Source organism: Homalodisca vitripennis, unplaced genomic scaffold (assembly GCF_021130785.1).
Source record: "Homalodisca vitripennis isolate AUS2020 unplaced genomic scaffold, UT_GWSS_2.1 ScUCBcl_5941;HRSCAF=12919, whole genome shotgun sequence".
Classification (NCBI taxonomy): Eukaryota; Metazoa; Arthropoda; class Insecta; order Hemiptera; family Cicadellidae; genus Homalodisca; species Homalodisca vitripennis.
The window spans coordinates 6791-27677 of record NW_025782097.1 but is presented as its reverse complement, the minus strand read 5'-3'; the positions used below and the strand labels follow the sequence as shown (position 1 = coordinate 27677).

The 20887-nt window shown below is 32.0% G+C and overlaps 1 protein-coding gene across 1 annotated transcript; it reads left to right on the top strand.

Moving 5' to 3' along the window:
* Positions 1-2834: 2834 nt before the first annotated feature.
* Positions 2835-18296, top strand: LOC124373601. The gene is made up of 5 exons (XM_046831960.1): positions 2835-2988; positions 5347-5446; positions 6956-7041; positions 8776-8905; positions 17863-18296. Exons 1-5 carry the CDS (start codon positions 2908-2910, stop codon positions 17934-17936), a joined length of 471 nt encoding a protein of 156 aa, XP_046687916.1. The 5' UTR covers positions 2835-2907; the 3' UTR covers positions 17937-18296.
* Positions 18297-20887: the final 2591 nt, after the last annotated feature.

Sequence of the window (20887 nt, the reverse complement as noted above, 5' to 3'; positions counted from 1 at the left end):
CCTTTAATTTTTAAATCGATTTACTATCGAAGACTTGCAATGAAATTAGGTGTTTACTACGCTGACTCTTGAAGGAATAAAATACAATGCAACTTTTAAAGGAGTCGCCGAGAGTGACTGCAACCTCGGCCAACTTGTTAGACGACGTAATTGTGGACAGTCGGCTGAGATCGAGAGGACTGGCGTCATCAACTCACCATGTACCAAATATTTTTTGACCATAGAGGAGTAAAGATAACAGACCACAACTTCATTTAATGTACTTTTAAACGTGGTAGAAATTAAACATGTGCCTGAAATGATTACTTACAGAGATTTCTCCAAGCTTCATAAAGAACACGCTGTAGCTGCTGTCGTTGATACTGATTGGGACAATGCAATGAATATAGAGGGAGTTGACAATATTGAGCATTTTATTAATACTAAGAATATTATAAATGTATTTAATGAACAGCCCCCTTTAGTTAGCAAAAGAGTGCCAATGAAGAAATGGTGACATTAATAAAAACATAAAGATTCAAAATAAACGACATAGAAAATACTGGAAAACCAGGGATAATGAAGACTGGGATTTGTTTAAAACAGCATACAATGAACTGAGCCAATTAATATGGAAGGGAAAGAAAACTTATTTTACAGAACAACAATTATCTTCAAGTAACGCCAAGGATTTCTGGACTTGTCTCTCAAGTAACTTGCTGGTAATTAAAAAAGTTATTTTTTTTGAAGTGAATAAGGTAAATGATGTGGCAGCTATTACAAATTTCCATCCAGTCACTATTGACTAATGAATGAAATACAACCAAGAGCAGCAGGAACTTATGAAATAAGAATACTTACGATTAAAGCCTTATCCTTATGTTTTAGGTACCACTTATCTGATCAATGAATCTCTGACTTAAGGGGTTTTATTCAGAGGTAGAAGGAAAGTATATAGTTTGTCCCTTATCTAAGGTGCCCACCCCTCAGCGTTAGCCAATTAAGACACATTTCTATTTTACCTGCAATATCTAAAACTCTGGAAAATACGGTCAATCGTAAGATAAAACACATGAGTAAAAAAAATATTCTGCCTAAAACAAAATCTGTTTTTAGATACAACCACAATGCTTGTCGTGCCTTGACGGATCTATTTTGTGATCTCATTGTTGCTAAAGACAACGAAAAATAAAGTTCAGTTATCATGTTAAATTATTTGCAGGCTTTCAACTCCAAGTCATAAGATATTATTGGCTAAGATGCACTTCTATGGTTCTGGTTATTAAACGCTGTTAGAGTGGGTGAAATCATATCTTGGAGGACGCTAGGTTACGAAAGTTGAGAATGAGACATCTGCCTCTCTATTTAGAAGGTGAGGTGTACCTCAGGGAAGTTACCTTGGTCCTGTACAATCCAATTTGTACACTTCTAACTTCCCTACGTGTATTAAACATTATGCGACACGTCTGTGTTCTGATGATTCCCAGTTGCACTTGCCCTATGATCCTAGTTCAGTCTGGGAGGCCATCATCCATATTAGCTCTGACCCTGAAAATATCAGTAAATGGTCTAAAGCTCAATGTAGGCAAGTGCACTGTCTTTTTCTTTCATGACATTCCATATAATCTGGTATGGGCATTGATGAACAGGGGTGTGGAGATCGCTCTTGATGTCGATTTTTTGGCACTGTGTGATTAAGTCAATCCGTACATTCTCTGATCATGTCACTCATATTATTCAGCGAGCTCTTGGCAGACTCAGTGACCTGTACAGATTCAGACATCTGCTGCTGGAAATCGGAAAGCTTAAGCATCCTCGCAGGGTGATATGGATTTATTCATAAACTTCAAAACTCTGCTTTGCGTTTCTTTTTTAATTTGAGCCGATTCGATCACTTATCCCCCCTATCGAGAGGCTATTAAATTACTTCTAATGGAATCCGTTTGCAGGCTGCTTACTTACTGCATGATCCACTAGGTCCTATCTCACAAGGAACTGCAGTATCTGAGCGAGCAATTGTAATTCTGGGAGGAGGTCTCGTAAAGTAACACCCGCCATAGCTATAAGCTGATTTTCGTAAGGTCAGGAGGAGGTTTCCGAACTTTGGCCCTAAGATGTACAATGACCTCCCCACTAGCCTCAAAGAATACAGTTGTAGTTCATTTAAACAAAAACTTAAGCAATTTTTAATTCTTGACAACGAACATAGTTGAGCCGATAATTTATAAGATTTTTATATGGTTTTTAGTATAAGAATTTTAAATGAGCAACTAGATTTTTAGTTATTTGTTTGATCTAGAGTTCAGTTAAGAATTTTTAATTGTTACTTGGTACATATTTAGTATTAGTTCCAGGCTACTAATGACTTAAATTGTTCTGAAGAACAGTAAATGTACTGAGAAACTCTTGTAAATAAAGACATGTTCATTTTATTATTTATTTATGGTTTAATATTTAAAACTATTCTTCTAGAAATAGTTAGCAAAATCATATAGACATTCTGCAGAAAACCTCAAGTAATGGTTACAATCTTTTTAAATATTTGAGTAAAAATGGTCAGATATTCACAAAAAAACCAACGTATAATTGAGAATATTTAAATTGATATTTGAAAGCAAAATGACTAGACGCTCTAAGTTGGTTATAAAATTTTAAAATGCACAGATAGTTTTATAAATGATTAGACCTAAAGCTTGCTTCAGAAACACAGAGCAACAGAAAATCTAGAGCATTCTTTCCAGATATGTATCCATGTACAAAAACCCTAGAAGCGATAAAAAATAAAGCTTTGAGAACACCTTTGCCATCAAGAGAGTTTCGAGTGAGAAAGGAGTAATTCTGGTAAAAAATAACGCTAGAAATTAATTTTGTTGTGTCTGGCTTTATTTTACTCCAAAAATTTATTGACTGTGGTGTGTTTCAGCAACAATGGGCTTACCACAGTTGAAATCTTGCTGTTGCGGCTGTTCATTGTCCTTAGGGACAAAGCTGATCGGATGGTTATGTTTGGTAAGTTCTCTTACTTAATCTGATAAATAACAAAAACATACATTCTAATTATATAATAATCCTAATTTGGATCACTGGAAATTTCGTGTGAGCTATCAGAAAAAAGTCAGTACGAATTTTAGAACTGTAGACTCGGCCAAGGTGTACTAGACTCAGCGACCAAAGAAGAACATAGACTGGAAATCCCTATACCCAATACATTACCGCAGTTGAAGCCAACCCACACCCACTCTGGTGACAGACCGTCCGCCCGGGCACCAGCTCGCGGCGAGTATACATTTTAATTCGCCGCGTTTCATTAACACCGTTGGATTATACAGTTAGAGTTGGGGATAAAAACTTGAAATTTCACAATTTTGTAGTCAATACTATGGCAATGATGATGTAGTAGATAAACATTTTAAAAGTTTATTACAAGTGTTATAAAATAAATATTATTAATTAAAAACCAAATTGAGCTTTGGCGATGGACATGAAATAATGAGTCGGCTGCTACTTTTTTTATTTATTGGTCAGGCGAGTTTCGTCTGCGAGAAAGTTTGAGATAATAAACCAAATTTTACCGTAGTATTTTTTATAAATTTTTGGAGTGAACAGTTTGTCGAGAAACGAGGTATAAAGCAGATACAAATTTCATGCGGCGCAAACACGTACCCGCCGCCTCGCCTCCATACGCTGCAAATAGGTTTAATGTTTAAATGCTCAACCTTTTTTATACTCAAATCCATAAACATTAGCAACTTACTATGGGAATATATCTAAATTTGATTAAATCAACTAATCGTTGTAGCGGGTTTCAAAACCAACAAGTACATAATAAAATGAAACATTATATGTAATTAAAGCCTATAAATTAAACCTTTTACAATACGGAATAACTTAAATGTCTAACTTAAATAGTTAGTTTACTTTTTATGTGATGTTACAGTTTACAATGTTACTGTTTATTTGGTGTTAAAGTATATATCAATGAATGATTTCTAACATTCTATACAGGTTACAGTATAGTTTTTACAGTATCTGTATGGTATTTAGTTTATATCCCTTACTTACAATGAAATAAAATGTACACAAATTCCAGCGAAGTATATTTTAGTTGATCATTCTTAAAAAAACATCCAATTTCCAATAATACAAATTCTATAATCGGTGGCAAGCAAAAGCAAACAACGAGAGCGAGCACATCCTGCCGCCACACGGACGCTCGGTAGTGGGTGACTTATCCACTGCCATCCCCACCACTCTGGTGATGACCGGCTTCAGCCGCGCGCCCCGATTGCCAGTTCTTCTTTGGTCGCTGAATAAGACTGCATGAAAAAATCAGTCTTGCTGCGCAAAAAACTCTCCTGGAAGAGACTGAATAGGGATTAAAAAAACTAGTGACCTTTTCTCTCGTGAATCTGTAATCGTCAATTTAAGATTTTAAGGTGAATCTGATATCGTACATTTTTATAAAATATATCGATTATTTAAAGCTTTTACTGCTGGTAATCTAGTTGTTAAGGTTAAAAATCTTTAAATTGTCACAGTTTATATTAGATATAATATTTACAATGACAAGCAAAAAGTAGTAAGCGAGGATTTTGTATGGTTAGACAAAATTTGTCTGCGAAAACGGTTTTTTTTAAGATGATTAATGATTTTGTAATCTTGCATTTTCTATTGGACTTTCAGTATGATAATTTTTATTGTGATTACTTTTGGAATAAGGAAAGCCTAAATTTTAATCATAAAACCGAGTGTTCTCTATATTTTTGGTTATCACAATCTAGAATAACACAATATTTTACTCGAATACATGGGTGAATACTACCTAAACAGTAAATAATTATTTCCGAGGTAATATAGGGGTTTATTTTAATGTGGTAAATGTTTGAAGTGAGATGTTTAGCGTGTGAGAGAGGTTGCCAGAGAGGTTGCCGGGACCTGGCTCCTCAGGGATCTTCTTTAGAAATACAAACTTTAGGATGACTCATTGTCTGCTTCCACCATCTTGTTGCGCTTCATTTACTTGGCTTCATGTCGTATTTACCTATGCTACGGCTTTTAGTCCTATGTAGTCCATGGGTAGCTCATACATTGTAATTTAAGTAAGAGAAGGTTTGATAAAAAATACTATACAGCAGTCAAGCAGCTGCTTATCAGTCAATTTATACTTGCCATAACTTGCAACCATGGGTTTTTGCTAGCTTTGTTCCATTCTTGGTGAAAAACAAACTCCTAGTAATCTCCCCCTTTTAAAAATCCTGGCTACACAGCTTCCCTGAAGATATATGACATCATGTTAACCATGTTCTGCAAGTTTTGGAAATAATTACAATGGAATTAATCCAATTTGTGTATTGTTTCTTCTTTCAGGTTGGCGCTGTTGCATCAATGTTCGTCGCATGGGGGGGTTTCGTGGTGCTAGACCACCCTGATGTAAAAGATAACGAGAAAATTCAACCTTTCATACCAAGTTAGTAAATGTGTCTAGAATAAATTTGTGTAGAATGTATTAGATAATTCTTTTACGATGAATACAAACCGTTTGTTTTATTGGTAAAGCTCTTTCTATCCATTAGGTCCTTTCATACACTTAACCTGTGTCAATAAATACAAATACAAAATTACAAGAACTTAGCCAAGAAAACATTTGGGGGGTCTAGACAGCTGATATTTTCCTGTAGTGTACAGATGGGGTGTATGGGTAAGGCCCCATTTTGTTTCTTAAAAAGTTTTTGACTTCTTTCTTTGTTGAGAACTATCTTTCAGCAGTATATGTCAGTAATACTGAATTATTTTAATAATAATAATCGTTTGAAAAAAATTGAAGATTTGGGGGGTCCAGATCCCTTGCTGGCTATGTTCTTGCAAAATAATTTGTAATAAAAAACAATTAATAATAATTAACAATAAAAATTATCACATATAGCATTTACTTCCCTAAAAATACCAATAATACCAATTCTAATACACATTGAAAATTTTATAAATCAAAATGAATCGCTAAATGTGTTGCTAAGGGATAGTCTCAAGAATAACTGGACCAATTTGGCTAATTCTTTTTTTTTATTGAAGTCCAAGGAAGGTTTTGATAAAAAGATAAACTGTAAAAGTTTCCAGGAATATTTTTGATTTTGAAAAATTAATGATAATATTTATGAAACATACTTCAAATTTAACTAACACTAAACAGCTGTTGATACTTTCAGCTAATGTTTGCCAAAGACGCTGAAACATTAGTTTAATTTAAAGTTTAAAGAATGTTAAGAATACAGTGCTTGATAAATAAAATTATGCAAATATCAAAGACAAAGTTAATATCTGACTTTTATTGCAAATTGCGCATTTAATAGATTGAACATACTTTTTAAACACTGGTGTAAAGCCCCCCTTAACAAACCTGTAAATATTTGTATAAGATTGTATATATATTTATATATATATACAATATATATATACATATATATATATATATATATGGGTACATGAAGAATTGGCTGGCTTCCTTGTTGTTGTATTAAGGCATTTTTACAGTGGTTTAAGAAAACCAGAGAAACACTATAACACATTCCTCAATGATCTATTCTTTCCAAAACTATACTCCAAAAACCAAAAACCAAGGGTAACAATAAAAAAAACTTATTAAATTTTACAAAGTAATATTTATGCTGTCTTGTTTAGCTATTCTTAAATGTCATACGATTAAGGAAACATTGTTTGAGAGTTGATTTATCATAAAAACAATTTTTGTTACGGCCAATCCTCTTTTAAATATTTGTGAATGTCCCAATTAGAAAATTGAATAGAATTGCGTGGTTTTTTTAACAGTATTTTTACACACAATCTGTGTCACACATCTAACTGGAAAGAAAGCATTTAAATAACACAACCATTTATATTTATTTTAACAATTCCCTGTTAATGTTTATTACTTACATTTTTGCTTTAATGCTTTTTTGTAATTCTAAGTTTGTTGTTCCAGTCCTTAAAGTCATCTTCTGGATACTCATTATAAACGCCGCCATCTCTCTCGTATTTACTGTTATTCTTCTGAAAGGAGCTTATGAGGTTAGTTGTATTTTTAGTTCTTTTATTTTAAAATATGCTGAATAAGACAGGGTTGACCAGTAATGGTAGTGCTCATACCAACAATCCAGTGCCGTGTCTAGTAAGTCATGAGTCAAGGATTAATTTACTACTGATCGAAAGTAAAATAATCACTAACTCGACCATTTAGAGTCATTCCCCAAGTTCATTTGAAAACTACTCATAGAATTCTATTAAGTTACCTATGTCGATCATATTGGGTCTCTTTAAGGGTGTGAAAAAATGAATCTTTAAAGTCATCCTATTCAACAATACCAGTACAAAATAATCTGTTTCAGACATAATCCGGTCATCTAAATTTTCTTCAGTCTTGTTTCGTTAGGATTGATTTGTGATATAAACTTAACTACTTAGTTTAATATTTTGTTAAAGGTAGGATTAAATTAGGTTTTATTTAAGGTGAGTCTGATGTCATAAGAAATAGATTTTTCATTGTATATTTGTTCCTTGATTTTCATTATTTTATGAATAGTTTGATATACAAAACATTTATATTTAAATTTACTAAGCCACTTAATTCAATTTTACTGCGTTATAAGGCACAAGGTTGATTTTTCAATTTTTTATTCTTATACTAATATAACTTCTGAAATATTGAGTTAATGCTCCATATTTTATGTATATAGTGCTCTTTACTCCCATTTCTTCAGTCTTGCTTCGTTAGGATTGATTTGTGATATAAACTTAACTACTTAGTTTAATATTTTGTTAAAGGTAGGATTAAATTAGGTTTTAGTTAAGGTGAGTCTGATGTCATAAGAAATAGATTTTTCATTGTATATTTGTTCCTTGATTTTTATTATTTTATGAATAGTTTGATATACAAAACATTTATATTTAAATTTACTAAGCCACTTAATTCAATTTTACTGCGTTATAAGGCACAAGGTTGATTTTTCAATTTTTTATTCTTATAATAATATAACTTCTGAAATATTGAGTTAATGCTCCATATTTTATGTATATAGTGCTCTTTACTCCCATTGGCAGTAAAATCAAGCCTATCTACAGAGATTTACAGAATTAGTTTAGTAATTTAAAGCTCTGGTACCAGTACTTAGGTAGGGTAAAGGTGTTGCAAGAACTCCTTGGTGAGGCTGGTGCAAACTGTGGGCTAAAGGCGTTCAATTGCGGGAAAAAAATTCTGATAAAAAATCTGATTAGGTGATAAAAAATGTCAAAGTAACAGCAAGAACTAAGAAGAGGAAGCTAGAACACTGGAAGGGCTTTATAGGCCTGAATGAACACAATATTTTCTCTTTTGGCTTGGTTTTCCAAAACTTCAAAATTTCAACTTTAGGTAAAGTTTTTTTAGGACCTAATATTTCAAATATTTCTCGGGAGTATGCTCCCAACCCCCCTACAGGTCTGGGGGTGTTTCCATACTCCCTACTCAACGGTTTACTCCACCTCCCCCCCCAGAGAAGATTTCTAGGTGGTAAAAAGAACAAAACCCTACCTAGTGACTGGACCTACTGCACCTATTCAAGGGCCAACCACCCTATCCAAAAGCACATACAGTATAATATACATAATTTTGGTTTATTGTAATATTAAAAAAAAATTATAGTTAGATAATTGTTTGTTAGTTTGTGTGTAAGTGTGATAGATGTAATGCATAAGTAGCCTACCAAAATTATATTACTTTAGATTTGCACTTGTAATGAAGATTTTTGTAATGTATTAATTTTTCAGAGGAAGCCCAAGTACGTCAAACTGTGGGTGTATTTCTCAATTGTAATGTTGATAATTGACTGCGTTCTTAAGATTGGGATGTTGGTCAGCTTCAGCAAATTTTCCAATCCCTTTGAGCTCCTTTCCATTCGTAAGTATTTAAATATCTTTTACAACTTCAATTCAGTGAGTATGCAGAATGCAGATCTGCATAAACATATAACACACTTAAAATTCGATGACAACATTTGACTACGACACTCTCGTGTTGTTGTACCGTTGCAAGTCCTGATTTCCCACATTTAAATCCAGGCATCAGTTTCAAATTCATCAATACCACCTTGAAATTACAATAAGCCTATAATTATTCTGATGATTTTAGTTTATTTACTTCTATTTTTTTATAATTTTGTAAATTAACAATACAATATCAGCAACTGGAACTGTAGAGAATATAAATATGAAAAATCATTGTATTTATTGGTACATGTTTAAATAAAGGCTGATAATTTCAATGAATATTATAAACTACTAGCAGGCTTTGAATGAATATTATATACTATTACCTTTTAAAAACCTGAAAAAATTTCCTTTGCCATAGTTATGTATAAGAAAACTCACTTTTTATTTCTAGAGTATTTTTTAGAGGAAAATAGTCTACCATATTTTCCTTGTGGAAAAAATATCAATATAATGTTTAGTGCATAGAATTTACAAATAAGTACGGTACATTATTTTTGACTGCTTGATTGATAAATTTTACGCTAATGGGCTTAGAACACATTAATATGATGAATATTTGAAGTTTTCTACAATTAACAGAAATACAAATTAAATATTCTTCCTTGATGTTAAGGTGTAATTTAGTTATAAATTCAGTTTATCCAAGCTTAAAATTATATATATAAGCAGGTTCGAACCAAGTTTGGGTATGGTATTTTCGCATACTAACAATAATAATTCCTAGCCTGCAGTAATTTGATAAAGGATTTCCAGATATAAATTGTGTTTTAACGTCCTCTCAAGTTATTATAGTTCCATACATGTTTTTTTGAATATATATATCAAATTACTGCAGGCTAGGAATTATTATTGTTAGTATGCGAAAATACCATACCCAAACTTGGTTCGAACCTGCTCCTGCGTTATAATACACAGACACTAGCCGATTGTCAATCAACATCAGAAATATGTGATGAGTATATCAAGTCATCCTCTCATTGTACCTTTTCCATAGTGTATACATTGTGTTCTATAGAAAATTCAACTCAATGTAATAGTATCACAGATTTTTTTTAAAACAGAAATACAGCTCACTACTTAAAAACTAACTTTTGAAATACATATTTTAAAATACGTGAATTGAGTTTAAATTAGCTAGTTTTCTTTCCTTGAATTGTATGACATATTGCTTTATCATTAAAAAAGTCAAAATGTTAGCAGCCATAATAATAACAAGTTTATATGTTTATAATCCTACCCAGCTACTACTTTAAAAGGGATTCAATACCTGATAATGATTTCTTAATATCATTAGAAAAATGACAGTTTAATGAGTCATAATGTTATAAACTTTGTAAACGTTGTGAAGTAACAAGCCATTCACAGTGGCTTAGTAGCAAAATTGTTCTCTGAATGAATAGATTTCAATATATCTATGGCATATAATGGATAGTTCCTGTTAGAGGTCCTTGCTAACATTGATTGCCACGCCTTCTTGAGTTGTGGAACCCTCCCTGTCTCACAGGAAATTATAGAATCGTTTCCGCCATCATTGCGAGGCACCAGTTCAAAAAAATCCATGAATACAATAGATACTACCACAAATTATCTATATTCATCTAATTCCAAATGTTTTTTAAATCTAGAAAAAACTGTCTTGATTTTTATTTAGTTTTTTTTATATACAATAAATAGTCTGATTAGATAAGAGGTAAAAAACCTATTTTTAACGCATATAAAACAAATATTATTAAAGACATAAAGTAATGTGAGTAAATGATTTTGAAAAACTTTGTCAGGTGATTTTATTACGTATCTATTAGGATTTTTCAATTCTCAATACTGTCCAAACATTATATGTAAGTGATATTTTGGGATTTATCTACAAGAGTTTTTGAACAGATTATAGAATTACAAACTACCAGAATACAGACAGTCATCATTAGCATAGAGAATGGCTGCAAGACCAAATATACAATAGAATTCAACAAAAATAAAGCACATGGAAACAGCTCAGAAGCAACAACTCTTGTTATCTATAATAATGACATTGAAGTGTCTCGAAATTAAAATATAATTATTTTGTTAGCTATATTTGGATGAGAAGTGTTATGGTTCACTTCAAAAGAATATTCTCACACGCTGTAGTACCTGGTTTATAACATATAGTCCGGTCAATTTAGACATTGACCCTTGCAAAAATTCCCAGAAAGCTGAAAATTTTGCATATATGTTAGGGACACCATTGGTATGAAATTGTGAAAAGTCCCCATCGATCCCATGTCTGCAAAATTTTTTGTTATTCAAGGTCAAATTTCACAAAAAAATAGGTTTTTTGAACTTTTTCAACGAAACAGTTAGATTTATGAAAAAAAATATGTCAAACAAAAATTGTAGATCATCTAATTTATCTACAAAAACGCTCCTTATACTTTTTTTTCATAACACTAACCATTTTTTGAGAAAAAACAATTACAAAATTTTCATACACTGTATTGTCGTACACATATGAACACGTTTCCACGCCACCTATGAGTTAGTGTACCTAGCAGCGATTTTTTTTAATGTGGTTTCCCCAGTAGGCCTATTTCACAGTCTATTCCAGTAAAATTTAATGAATGCTTGGTTATTCTTCTTTTTAGTCGTTGCACTCTTGTCAGTGTGGTCGTTGTCGATCAGGTACAGCTCGAGTGACAAGTCCCGTTATATTTCATTGTAACATATGTATTTTATTCATCTTCATCGTCATTAGGTATTTCCTCTTCTTCCCCTTCATCTTATTTTCCTCTCTCTATTTTCTTCTTCTTCCTCATCTTCTTGAGTAGACATAAATTGTACTAACAGCAATACATCAGTTGTTTCGTCATTCATGTAAAATCCTTCTTCTGCTGGAGATTCAACATTTGAACACGATTGGCCTTGACAAGTAGTGCACGCAGTGAACAAAATAAGATTACTTTTTTGCGGCTGCGCTGCATCTTAAGTTTACACCTCTTTTTGCAGTTCCAAAAAATCAGAATTAAGGAGGTTTTCTGGTTCAGGTGGAAGAAGCGTGCGGGATATGCTTCCAACCCCATTGTTCTGGGTCTATTTGATTACCAAGCCACACACCTGAACCTAGTAATATACATGATAAAAAACTGTTGTGTGAGCGGAAGCCGCGGTTAGAGGAAGGATGGCTAATTGCACACGTTTTTATTACGTGTTTGTTTTGCAAAAGATAAGTAACGTAATTTGTCTATGGAAGTAAATTTTGGAGCTCCATATAAAGACAGAAGGAAAGCGAGTTTCTGGTGAAGAATTTGATATCTTTGAAAGCTTGTAGGCTACACATGTAATAAAAGTTTCTTTTTCAAACAATTAAAAACACTGTTGTTTTACCCCTCCGAAAACATTACTGATGTATCACAGCCAGTCATAACATCGCATGTAAAAACTGTATATGATTGAAACCGATTGATTATCTTCCCGAATAATTGCTGGTGCAGTTGATAGGACCTTCAATTGCTCTTCTTTGCCTTTATGTTTTTTTTCACTCCAAGCTTGATTGATAATATCATGATAATTAACAAGAAAACATACAATGTTAATTGTCTTAATTTCTGAGTAATAATGACTCTCATTATTTTTGACTGCTTGATTGATAAATTTTACGCTAATGGGCTTAGAACACATTAATATGATGAATATTTGAAGTTTTCTACAATTAACAGAAATACAAATTAAATATTCTTCCTTGATGTTAAGGTGTAATTTAGTTATAAATTCAGTTTATCCAAGCTTAAAATTATATATATAAGCAGGTTCGAACCAAGTTTGGGTATGGTATTTTTCGCATACTAACAATAATAATTCCTAGCCTGCAGTAATTTTGATAAAAGATTTCCAGATATAAATTGTGTTTTAACGTCCTCTCAAGTTATTATAGTTCCATACATGTTTTTTTGAATATATATATCAAATTACTGCAGGCTAGGAATTATTATTGTTATTAGTATGCGAAAATACCATACCCAAACTTGGTTCGAACCTGCTCCTGCGTTATAATAACACAGACACTAGCCGATTTGTCCAATCAACATCAGAAATATGTGATGAGTATATCAAGTCATCCTCTCATTGTACCTTTTCCATAGTGTATACATTGTGTTTCTATAGGAAAATTCAACTCAATGTAATAGTATCACAGATTTTTTTTAAAACAGAAATACAGCTCACTACTTAAAAACTAACTTTTGAAATACATATTTTAAAATACGTGAATTGAGTTTAAATTAGCTAGTTTTTCTTTCCTTGAATTGTAATGACATATTGCTTTATCATTAAAAAAAAAGTCAAAATGTTAGCAGCCATAATAATAACAAGTTTATATGTTTTATAATCCTACCCAGCTACTACTTTAAAAGGGATTCAATACCTGATAATGATTTCTTAATATCATTAGAAAAATGACAGTTTAATGAGTCATAATGTTATAAACTTTGTAAACGTTGTGAAGTAACAAGCCATTCACAGTGCTTAGTAGCAAAATTGTTCTCTGAATGAATAGATTTCAATATATCTATGGCAATATAATGGATAGTTCCTGTTAGAGGTCCTTGCTAACATTGATTGCCACGCCTTCTTGAGTTGTGGAAACCCTCCCTGTCTCACAGGAAATTTATAGAATCGTTTCCCCCGCCATCATTGCGAGGCACCAGTTCAAAAAAATCCATGAATACAATAGATACTACCACAAATTATCTATATTCATCTAATTCCAAATGTTTTTTAAAATATAGAAAAAAACTGTCTTGATTTTTATTTAGTTTTTTTTATATACAATAAATAGTCTGATTAGATAAGAGGTAAAAAAAACCTATTTTTAACGCATATAAAACCAAATATTATTAAAGACATAAAGTAATGTGAAGTAAATGATTTTTGAAAAACTTTGGTCAGGTGATTTTATTACGTATCTATTAGGATTTTTCAATTCTCAATACTGTCCAAACATTATATGTAAGTGATATTTTGGGATTTATCTACAAGAGTTTTTTGAACAGATTATAGAATTACAAACTACCAGAATACAGACAGTCATCATTAGCATAGAGAATGGACTGCAAGACCAAATATACAATAGAATTCAACAAAAATAAAGCACATGGAAACAGCTCAGAAGCAACAACTCTTGTTATCTATAATAATGACATTGAAGTGTCTCGAAATTAAAATATAATTATTTTGTTAGCTATATTTGGATGAGAAGTGTTATGGTTCACTTCAAAAGAATATTCTCACACGCTGTAGTACCTGGTTTATAACATATAGTCCGGTCAATTTAGACATTGACCCTTGCAAAAAATTCCCAGAAAGCTGAAAAATTTGCATATATGTTAGGGACACCATTTGGTATGAAATTGTGAAAAGTCCCCATCGATCCCATGTCCTGCAAAATTTTTTTATTCAAGGTCAAATTTCACAAAAATAGGTTTTTTGAACTTTTCAACGAAACAGTTAGATTTATGAAAAAATATGTCAAACAAAAATTGTAGATCATCTAATTATCTACAAAAACGCTCCTTATACTTTTTTTTCATAACACTAACCATTTTTGAGAAAAAACACAATTACAAAATTTTCATACACTGTATTGTCATACACATATGAACACGTTTCCACGCCACCTATGAGTTAGTGTACCTAGCGCGATTTTTTTTTAATGTGGTTTCCCCAGTAGGCCTATTTCACAGTCTATTCCAGTAAAATTTAATGAATGCTTGGTTATTCTTCTTTTTAGTCGTTGCACTCTTGTCAGTGTGGTCGTTGTCGATCAGGTACAGCTCGAGTGACAAGTCCCGTTATATTTCATTGTAACATATGTATTTTATTCATCTTCATCGTCATTAGGTATTTCCTCTTCTTCCCACTTCATCTTATTTTCTCTCTCTATTTTCTTCTTCTTCCTCATCTTCTTGAGTAGACATAAAATTGTACTAACAGCAATACATCAGTTGTTTCGTCATTCATGTAAAATCCTTCTTCTGCTGGGAGATTCAACATTTGAACACGATTGGCCTTGACAAGTAGTGCACGCTAGTGAACCAAAATAAGATTACTTTTTTTGCGGCTGCATCTTAAGTTACACCTCTTTTTGCAGTTCCAAAAAAACGAAATTAAGGAGGTTTTTCTGGTTCAGGTGGAAGAAGCGTGCGGGATATGCTTCCAACCCCATTGTTCTGGGTCTATTTGATCTTACCAAGCCACACACACCTGAACCTAGTAATTATACATGATAAAACTGTTGGTGAGCGGAAGCCAGCGGTTAGAGGAAGGATGGCTAATTGCACACGTTTTTATTACGTGTTTGTTTTGCAAAAGATAAGTAACGTAAATTTGTCTATGGAAGTAAATTTTGGAGCTCCATATAAAGACAGAAGAAAGCGAGTTTCTGGTGAATGAATTGATATCTTTGAAAGCTTGTAGGCTACACATGTAATAAAAGTTTCTTTTTTCAAACAATTAAAACACTGTTGTTTTACCCCTCCGAAACATTACTGATGTATCACAGCCCAGTCATAACATCGCATGTAAAAACTGTATATGATTGAACCGATGGATTATCTTCCCGAATAATTGCTGGTGCAGTTGATAGGACCTTCAATTGCTCTTCTTTTTGCCTTTATGTTTTTTTCACTCCAAGCTTGATTGATAATATCATGATAATTAAACAAGAAAAACATACAATGTTAATTGTCCTTAATTTCTGAGTAATAATGACTGTATTACCATCATTTAACTTCAATCGTAATTTAATTTTTCTATTATCAGCACTTACGTTTTTACATATATTTTCTAATTTCTTCTAACGTAAACTGGCAGTCATCACCTCTTTCAATATATGAAAACATTTCCCCCATGGTGAGATACAATGTCTTCATCTTGAGGACGGCCCGACTTAGAAGCCTCTGTGGTCGGCTTAAAAAAATGATACAAAGCAATCATTATGGTACTTTATGAGTCTTTAAATGAATGAGTTATAACGTTACAAATTTTACGACAAGATTTCTGTGCTTGTTTCTTTTTGTATTCCTCACTCAACTTGTTGGCACAAAATAAACAACACAATTTTTAAAAGAAAAATATGACTCACTTACATGTGCTCTAGTACGAGGAGGACTTTTTGAGAGGCACTAGCTTATTCCTCTTCATGTTGCTGTTTTTTGCTGCTGAAATTGTATTCCTTCTATTGTATGTTTGTGACACTTGCACATGGATTTCTCGCTGAAATTTACATTCTTCAAGTAATCATTAAATTGATTCCTCACCTTGAATACTAACGTTAAGTAACGTCTTCATACCGCGATATCAACAATAACACATTCACTTGAAGATAAAAGTTTAGTTCAAATAAAACACTATTGTGACATATTTTCAACAAAAAGTGAATACAGCAAAAACTTTAGCAGAGAATATTTAAATAACTACATTTTTTTTCACTACGAATAAATTTGAGAGAGACTAACGGTGATTTAGGTGCGACCTCAGAAAAGCAGGTAGACGGAACGGGCACTCGAACAATGGAATGGCAGGCAGATGTTCAAAGGGCACATGGTCCCTTTATAAAATTAGGTACTCCGTTTTTTTTAATATCATATTCTCCGAAATTATCAGTCAATATGAATGTATTAGTCACGCAGACTTATAGTTTTTACTTATATTACACGCTCAATGGTATCATAGGCAGCTTGGTCGTGCTTTATTATGGACAATACAGTGTGTATGAACATTTTGTAATTGTTTTTTTTCTCAAAAATGGTTAGTGTTATGAAAAAAAAAGTATAAGGGGCGTTTTTGTAGATAAATGGATGATCTACAATTTTTTGTTTGACATATTTTTTCATAAACCTAACCGTTTTCGCTGAAAAGTTCAAAAAACCCATTTTTTGTGAAATTTGACCTCGAATAGAAAATTTTGCAGACATGGGATCGATGGGGACTTTTCACAATTTCATAACAATGGTGTCCTAACATCTATGCAAAATTTTCAGCTTTTCTGGAATTAATGCAAAGTGTACCCCTATTTTTTGGCTAAATTGGACCGGACTACATATGTTTATGAATGTGTTATTATTGCAATGATTTTTTAGGATGTATATTATTAAAAGAATTTTTTTTAGGTGTCTAAAACTACTATATTATATACATATTTGGCATCAACCGAAAGCTCCTTAAGATGTAACTTTTGTGGATTTGAAATACAGCTTACTATATGGCTCTACACCAATCCCAATGTTAATTAAGCTTAAATGAGAGTATTTTTGTTTAGTTTAAAACAAGTGATTACTAAAACACACTGTTATTGAGGCAGAACTCTCAACCCACTAACAAATTTAATATCAGCTTAATATTTTTTAACAATGTTTAAGAGTCCTCTTTGCTTAACAATTATCTTGTAACAATAATCTTGTTTCCTCAGTTTTCAAGTTAAATGCAGACTGTATACAATTTTCAAAATACTTTAGTTTTTTCAAATTTGTTCTAATAAAGTATTGAAATAGCCAACCCTGAAATGCCAATAACATGAAGTTTTAAAATCCCATAAAATCTAAAACAATTCAAATAACATTATCTAATGTCATTAATGTGCAGCTTTTACATCACAATTTTTATTGGTACTGATAAAAACTCTGTATTTGCCAATTTGTTTTATTTTTTTTTAATTGGCATGATTTTAAATTCATTCACTCAAAATAAAACTATTGATACAGGTGAAGGAAACAATTGATCAGGACTATCGATTATATGTTTTCCAGTTTAAAAACTTCTAATGTCAGTTAGTATTCTTGTTGTTCTTTTTCAGTTTAATGATTTTGAATGTTCACTTTTGTAATTATGTTTCAGCGTTGACTTCATACTTCATTTGGGTAGTCTACAGTTTCTATAGGCAGCTGATCCAGGATCCAAATCACTGCTAGAGAGTGCCAAAAGTTATATGGAACCATGTACTCATATTTACATTACCAATAACATTACAACTATATCTGACTACCTGTTAGCTTACAATGTAATTTCAGGAAAATACTTAAACTAGTGTGTACTTTAATATCATTATGTACTTTCAACAAAGATTTAGCTTTAAGTAAATATTTTTATTACTTTTTTTACTGTTTTTATGTATATTATCGTATTAGATAGTACACAGTCACAGTCTAAGATAAAAATATTTTATCATACTAGGCTCAATATAAAGCCATGTGTGTAATATTTTCTGTAAATATTACCATGAGGAATATTGTTAGTGCTGTAAAAGTTCAAATACATAATAAACATGAAAATGTGGTTTTATTTACTTCTTATAAAACTTTAATAGTAAACTCAAATCATCTTTATTTCTTCCAGTTCATTTTTACAATAGTGTCATAACATTTTATGAAATGGTAGATATTTGCACCTATATTAAAAGGTACCTATATAAAAATAGGAGTACATAGCAGTTTATATTAAAAGTTAGAAACAAGGAGCTAAATATTCAATTATAATATATTAACAAAAAACTTAGTCTATAGAATAAAATTCAACAAGTTTTTCCCTATTCAATAATATTCATGCAAGGGCTTCTCTGATAAGTCCTATAGTTGGTTTTTTAATTTATTGTTGTCCTCAACATCCTTGATCTTCTTAGGAATATATTTCCAAAATCTTATTCCAGATTATGAAGTAACTTACTATTTTTGAAATACTCTAATCTATGTTGGGGTAAAATGGTGTTTTGTTTGTAGTGATGGTGGCAATCAGAATGACTTTTTAAATAATACTTGTAGTTTCTGACATGACACATTCAAACATATACAGTCTGTACACAGTAAAAAATTTCCATTCACAAAAGTGATGTTTAACTGACTAATTGTAATTTAATTTTAATATTGTTCTAAGTGCTTTTTTGCAAATTTTTCAAGACTTTCGTTGGCAGTGCCCCCATACACACAGGTACTATACAAAATATGAGATTGGGCATGTGCGTAGAAACATGTTATTGAAACAGAACAATTGCAGAGATATGTTAATCGTTTTAGTTCAAATATTCCTAAATTGAATTTCTTAGTGATACATTCAATATGAAAGCCCCAACTAAGACTTTGGTCGATTGATAGGTCTAAACATTTTGTTTTATGCAGCAGTTCCAGTTTATCATGGATTATAATTTCTAGATTAAGTGGATTTTTGTTTAGTTTTGTATGAAATTAAATAAAGTTTTGTTATATTTGGCTTATAATTAATCGATTTTCACTACAAAAATTTCTATAATGTTGCATTTATATTGCAGCACACTCCACTTCAATTTTTTTTAGAGATATAAACCAGGTTAGAGTCATTCGCACAGTTGATTTTTTTATGTGTTCATAATTTGATAGAGATTTTGGCATATCATTTAAATAACAAATAAATAATAGGGATCCCAAGATTGAACCTCAAGGTACTCCATTTCTAATTACTTGAGTGTGCGATTTTTAATCTTATTGTAATGGATTTGAGTTATTTCAACATATTGCCTCTTTTTGGAGAGGAAAGGTTCAAATCACTTTAAATGTATATTTTTTAATTCTAAGGGTTTGAAGTTTTTAAGCATTTCTCATGATATATGCTATTGAAGACCTTAGATCACCCCTCCCACAAGGGACCTCCAGCCCAGGCCCAGGGGGACATGAGACACTTTAAAAAAAGTTTATTGAAACATATAATTAAATTCAAATTACAAATATAGCCTCTTCTAATAAAAATACCTTTAGGACTATCTTATTTTCTACTCTACTGTAATTATTTAAAGTTTAAAACAACCCTAACATTAACATATATTGGTTTTAGTTAGTAAAAAAACTATTGTCAGTGGTACGCGTTTGCGTGCGTTATGCGTGTAGAGGCAAGGCGCAATATTGAGACTATTGCCGTCGCACTACGCCGCGTAGTCCGCCACCCCCTCCCAGTCCGCCACCTCCTCCCCCTGCAGTACGCCGCTCCGACCAGACCGCCACTACTGTGTTGTACTGTCAGTTATCGTCCTTGTTCCAAAAATAGACGCATCGCTTTATTTCTCTACTGCCACGACCACTCGTAGTCAGGCCACCTGTCAACTTCGTTAGACACGGATTGAATGCTGTAATTTTGTCTCATACAATCGAGAGTAAAAGTGAATTTTAATTGGTTTCCTACTAATTTAATAGTGATATCCTAACTAAATTTCCTATTAGTTTTTTACGGTGCTTGTGCTTCATGAATGATAACTGTTATTTTATGAACGTATTCTTTTATCAATCTGAATCAAGAATCAAGAAAAGGTAAGAGCAATACTCTTTACTAATAATAACAACACTAAGATTTATAACTAGAGGGGTAAAGATAAATCTAAAAAAGAAGATGTAGTAAAACAGTAGGCTTATTCTTATACAACCACAATTAGTAAATTAAAAGTAGAAATATGTTATATCTGGTTTGTATTGTTTCAGATAACTAACACAAAGACAAATCGAAATTAACATGTCCAGATATAAACGCAAATCTGGAACATTAAAAAGAAAACTAAAAAGAAAAATTAAAAAAGTAGCTAAAGATCGTCAGACTATAAAAAGTTTTTTTTTAATCATGGAAACATGAACAAGACGTTCAGTCTGAAATATTAGAATCTACAACAGCCTTAGATAGCCAAGCATCGTGGTATTTTGATCAATCCATTTTTAAAGGAAGATAATCAAGATGCTATGGATTCTGAACATGAACAAATAGTTGAAACAGAGAAAACAAAAAATAATGATGATCATGGTATGAGCCCAAATGAGAGCATCACTTTCATTTTAACGATCCTGGTTCTTGGTCTTGAGTAATTACTGATGAACTGAGACAGGAAATAACATCATCAATACACTGGATTTTC

Excerpts from the sequence above, each read along its gene's own strand:
- LOC124373601 (XM_046831960.1), top strand. The coding sequence starts at position 2,908 with ATGGGCTTACCACAGTTGAAATCTTGCTGTTGCGGCTGTTCATTGTCC. Across the intron at positions 2,989-5,346 it reads TGATCGGATGGTTATGTTTG|GTTGGCGCTGTTGCATCAAT; the intron begins GTAAGTTCTCTT and ends TTCTTCTTTCAG. Across the intron at positions 8,906-17,862 it reads CTTTGAGCTCCTTTCCATTC|CGTTGACTTCATACTTCATT; the intron begins GTAAGTATTTAA and ends ATTATGTTTCAG.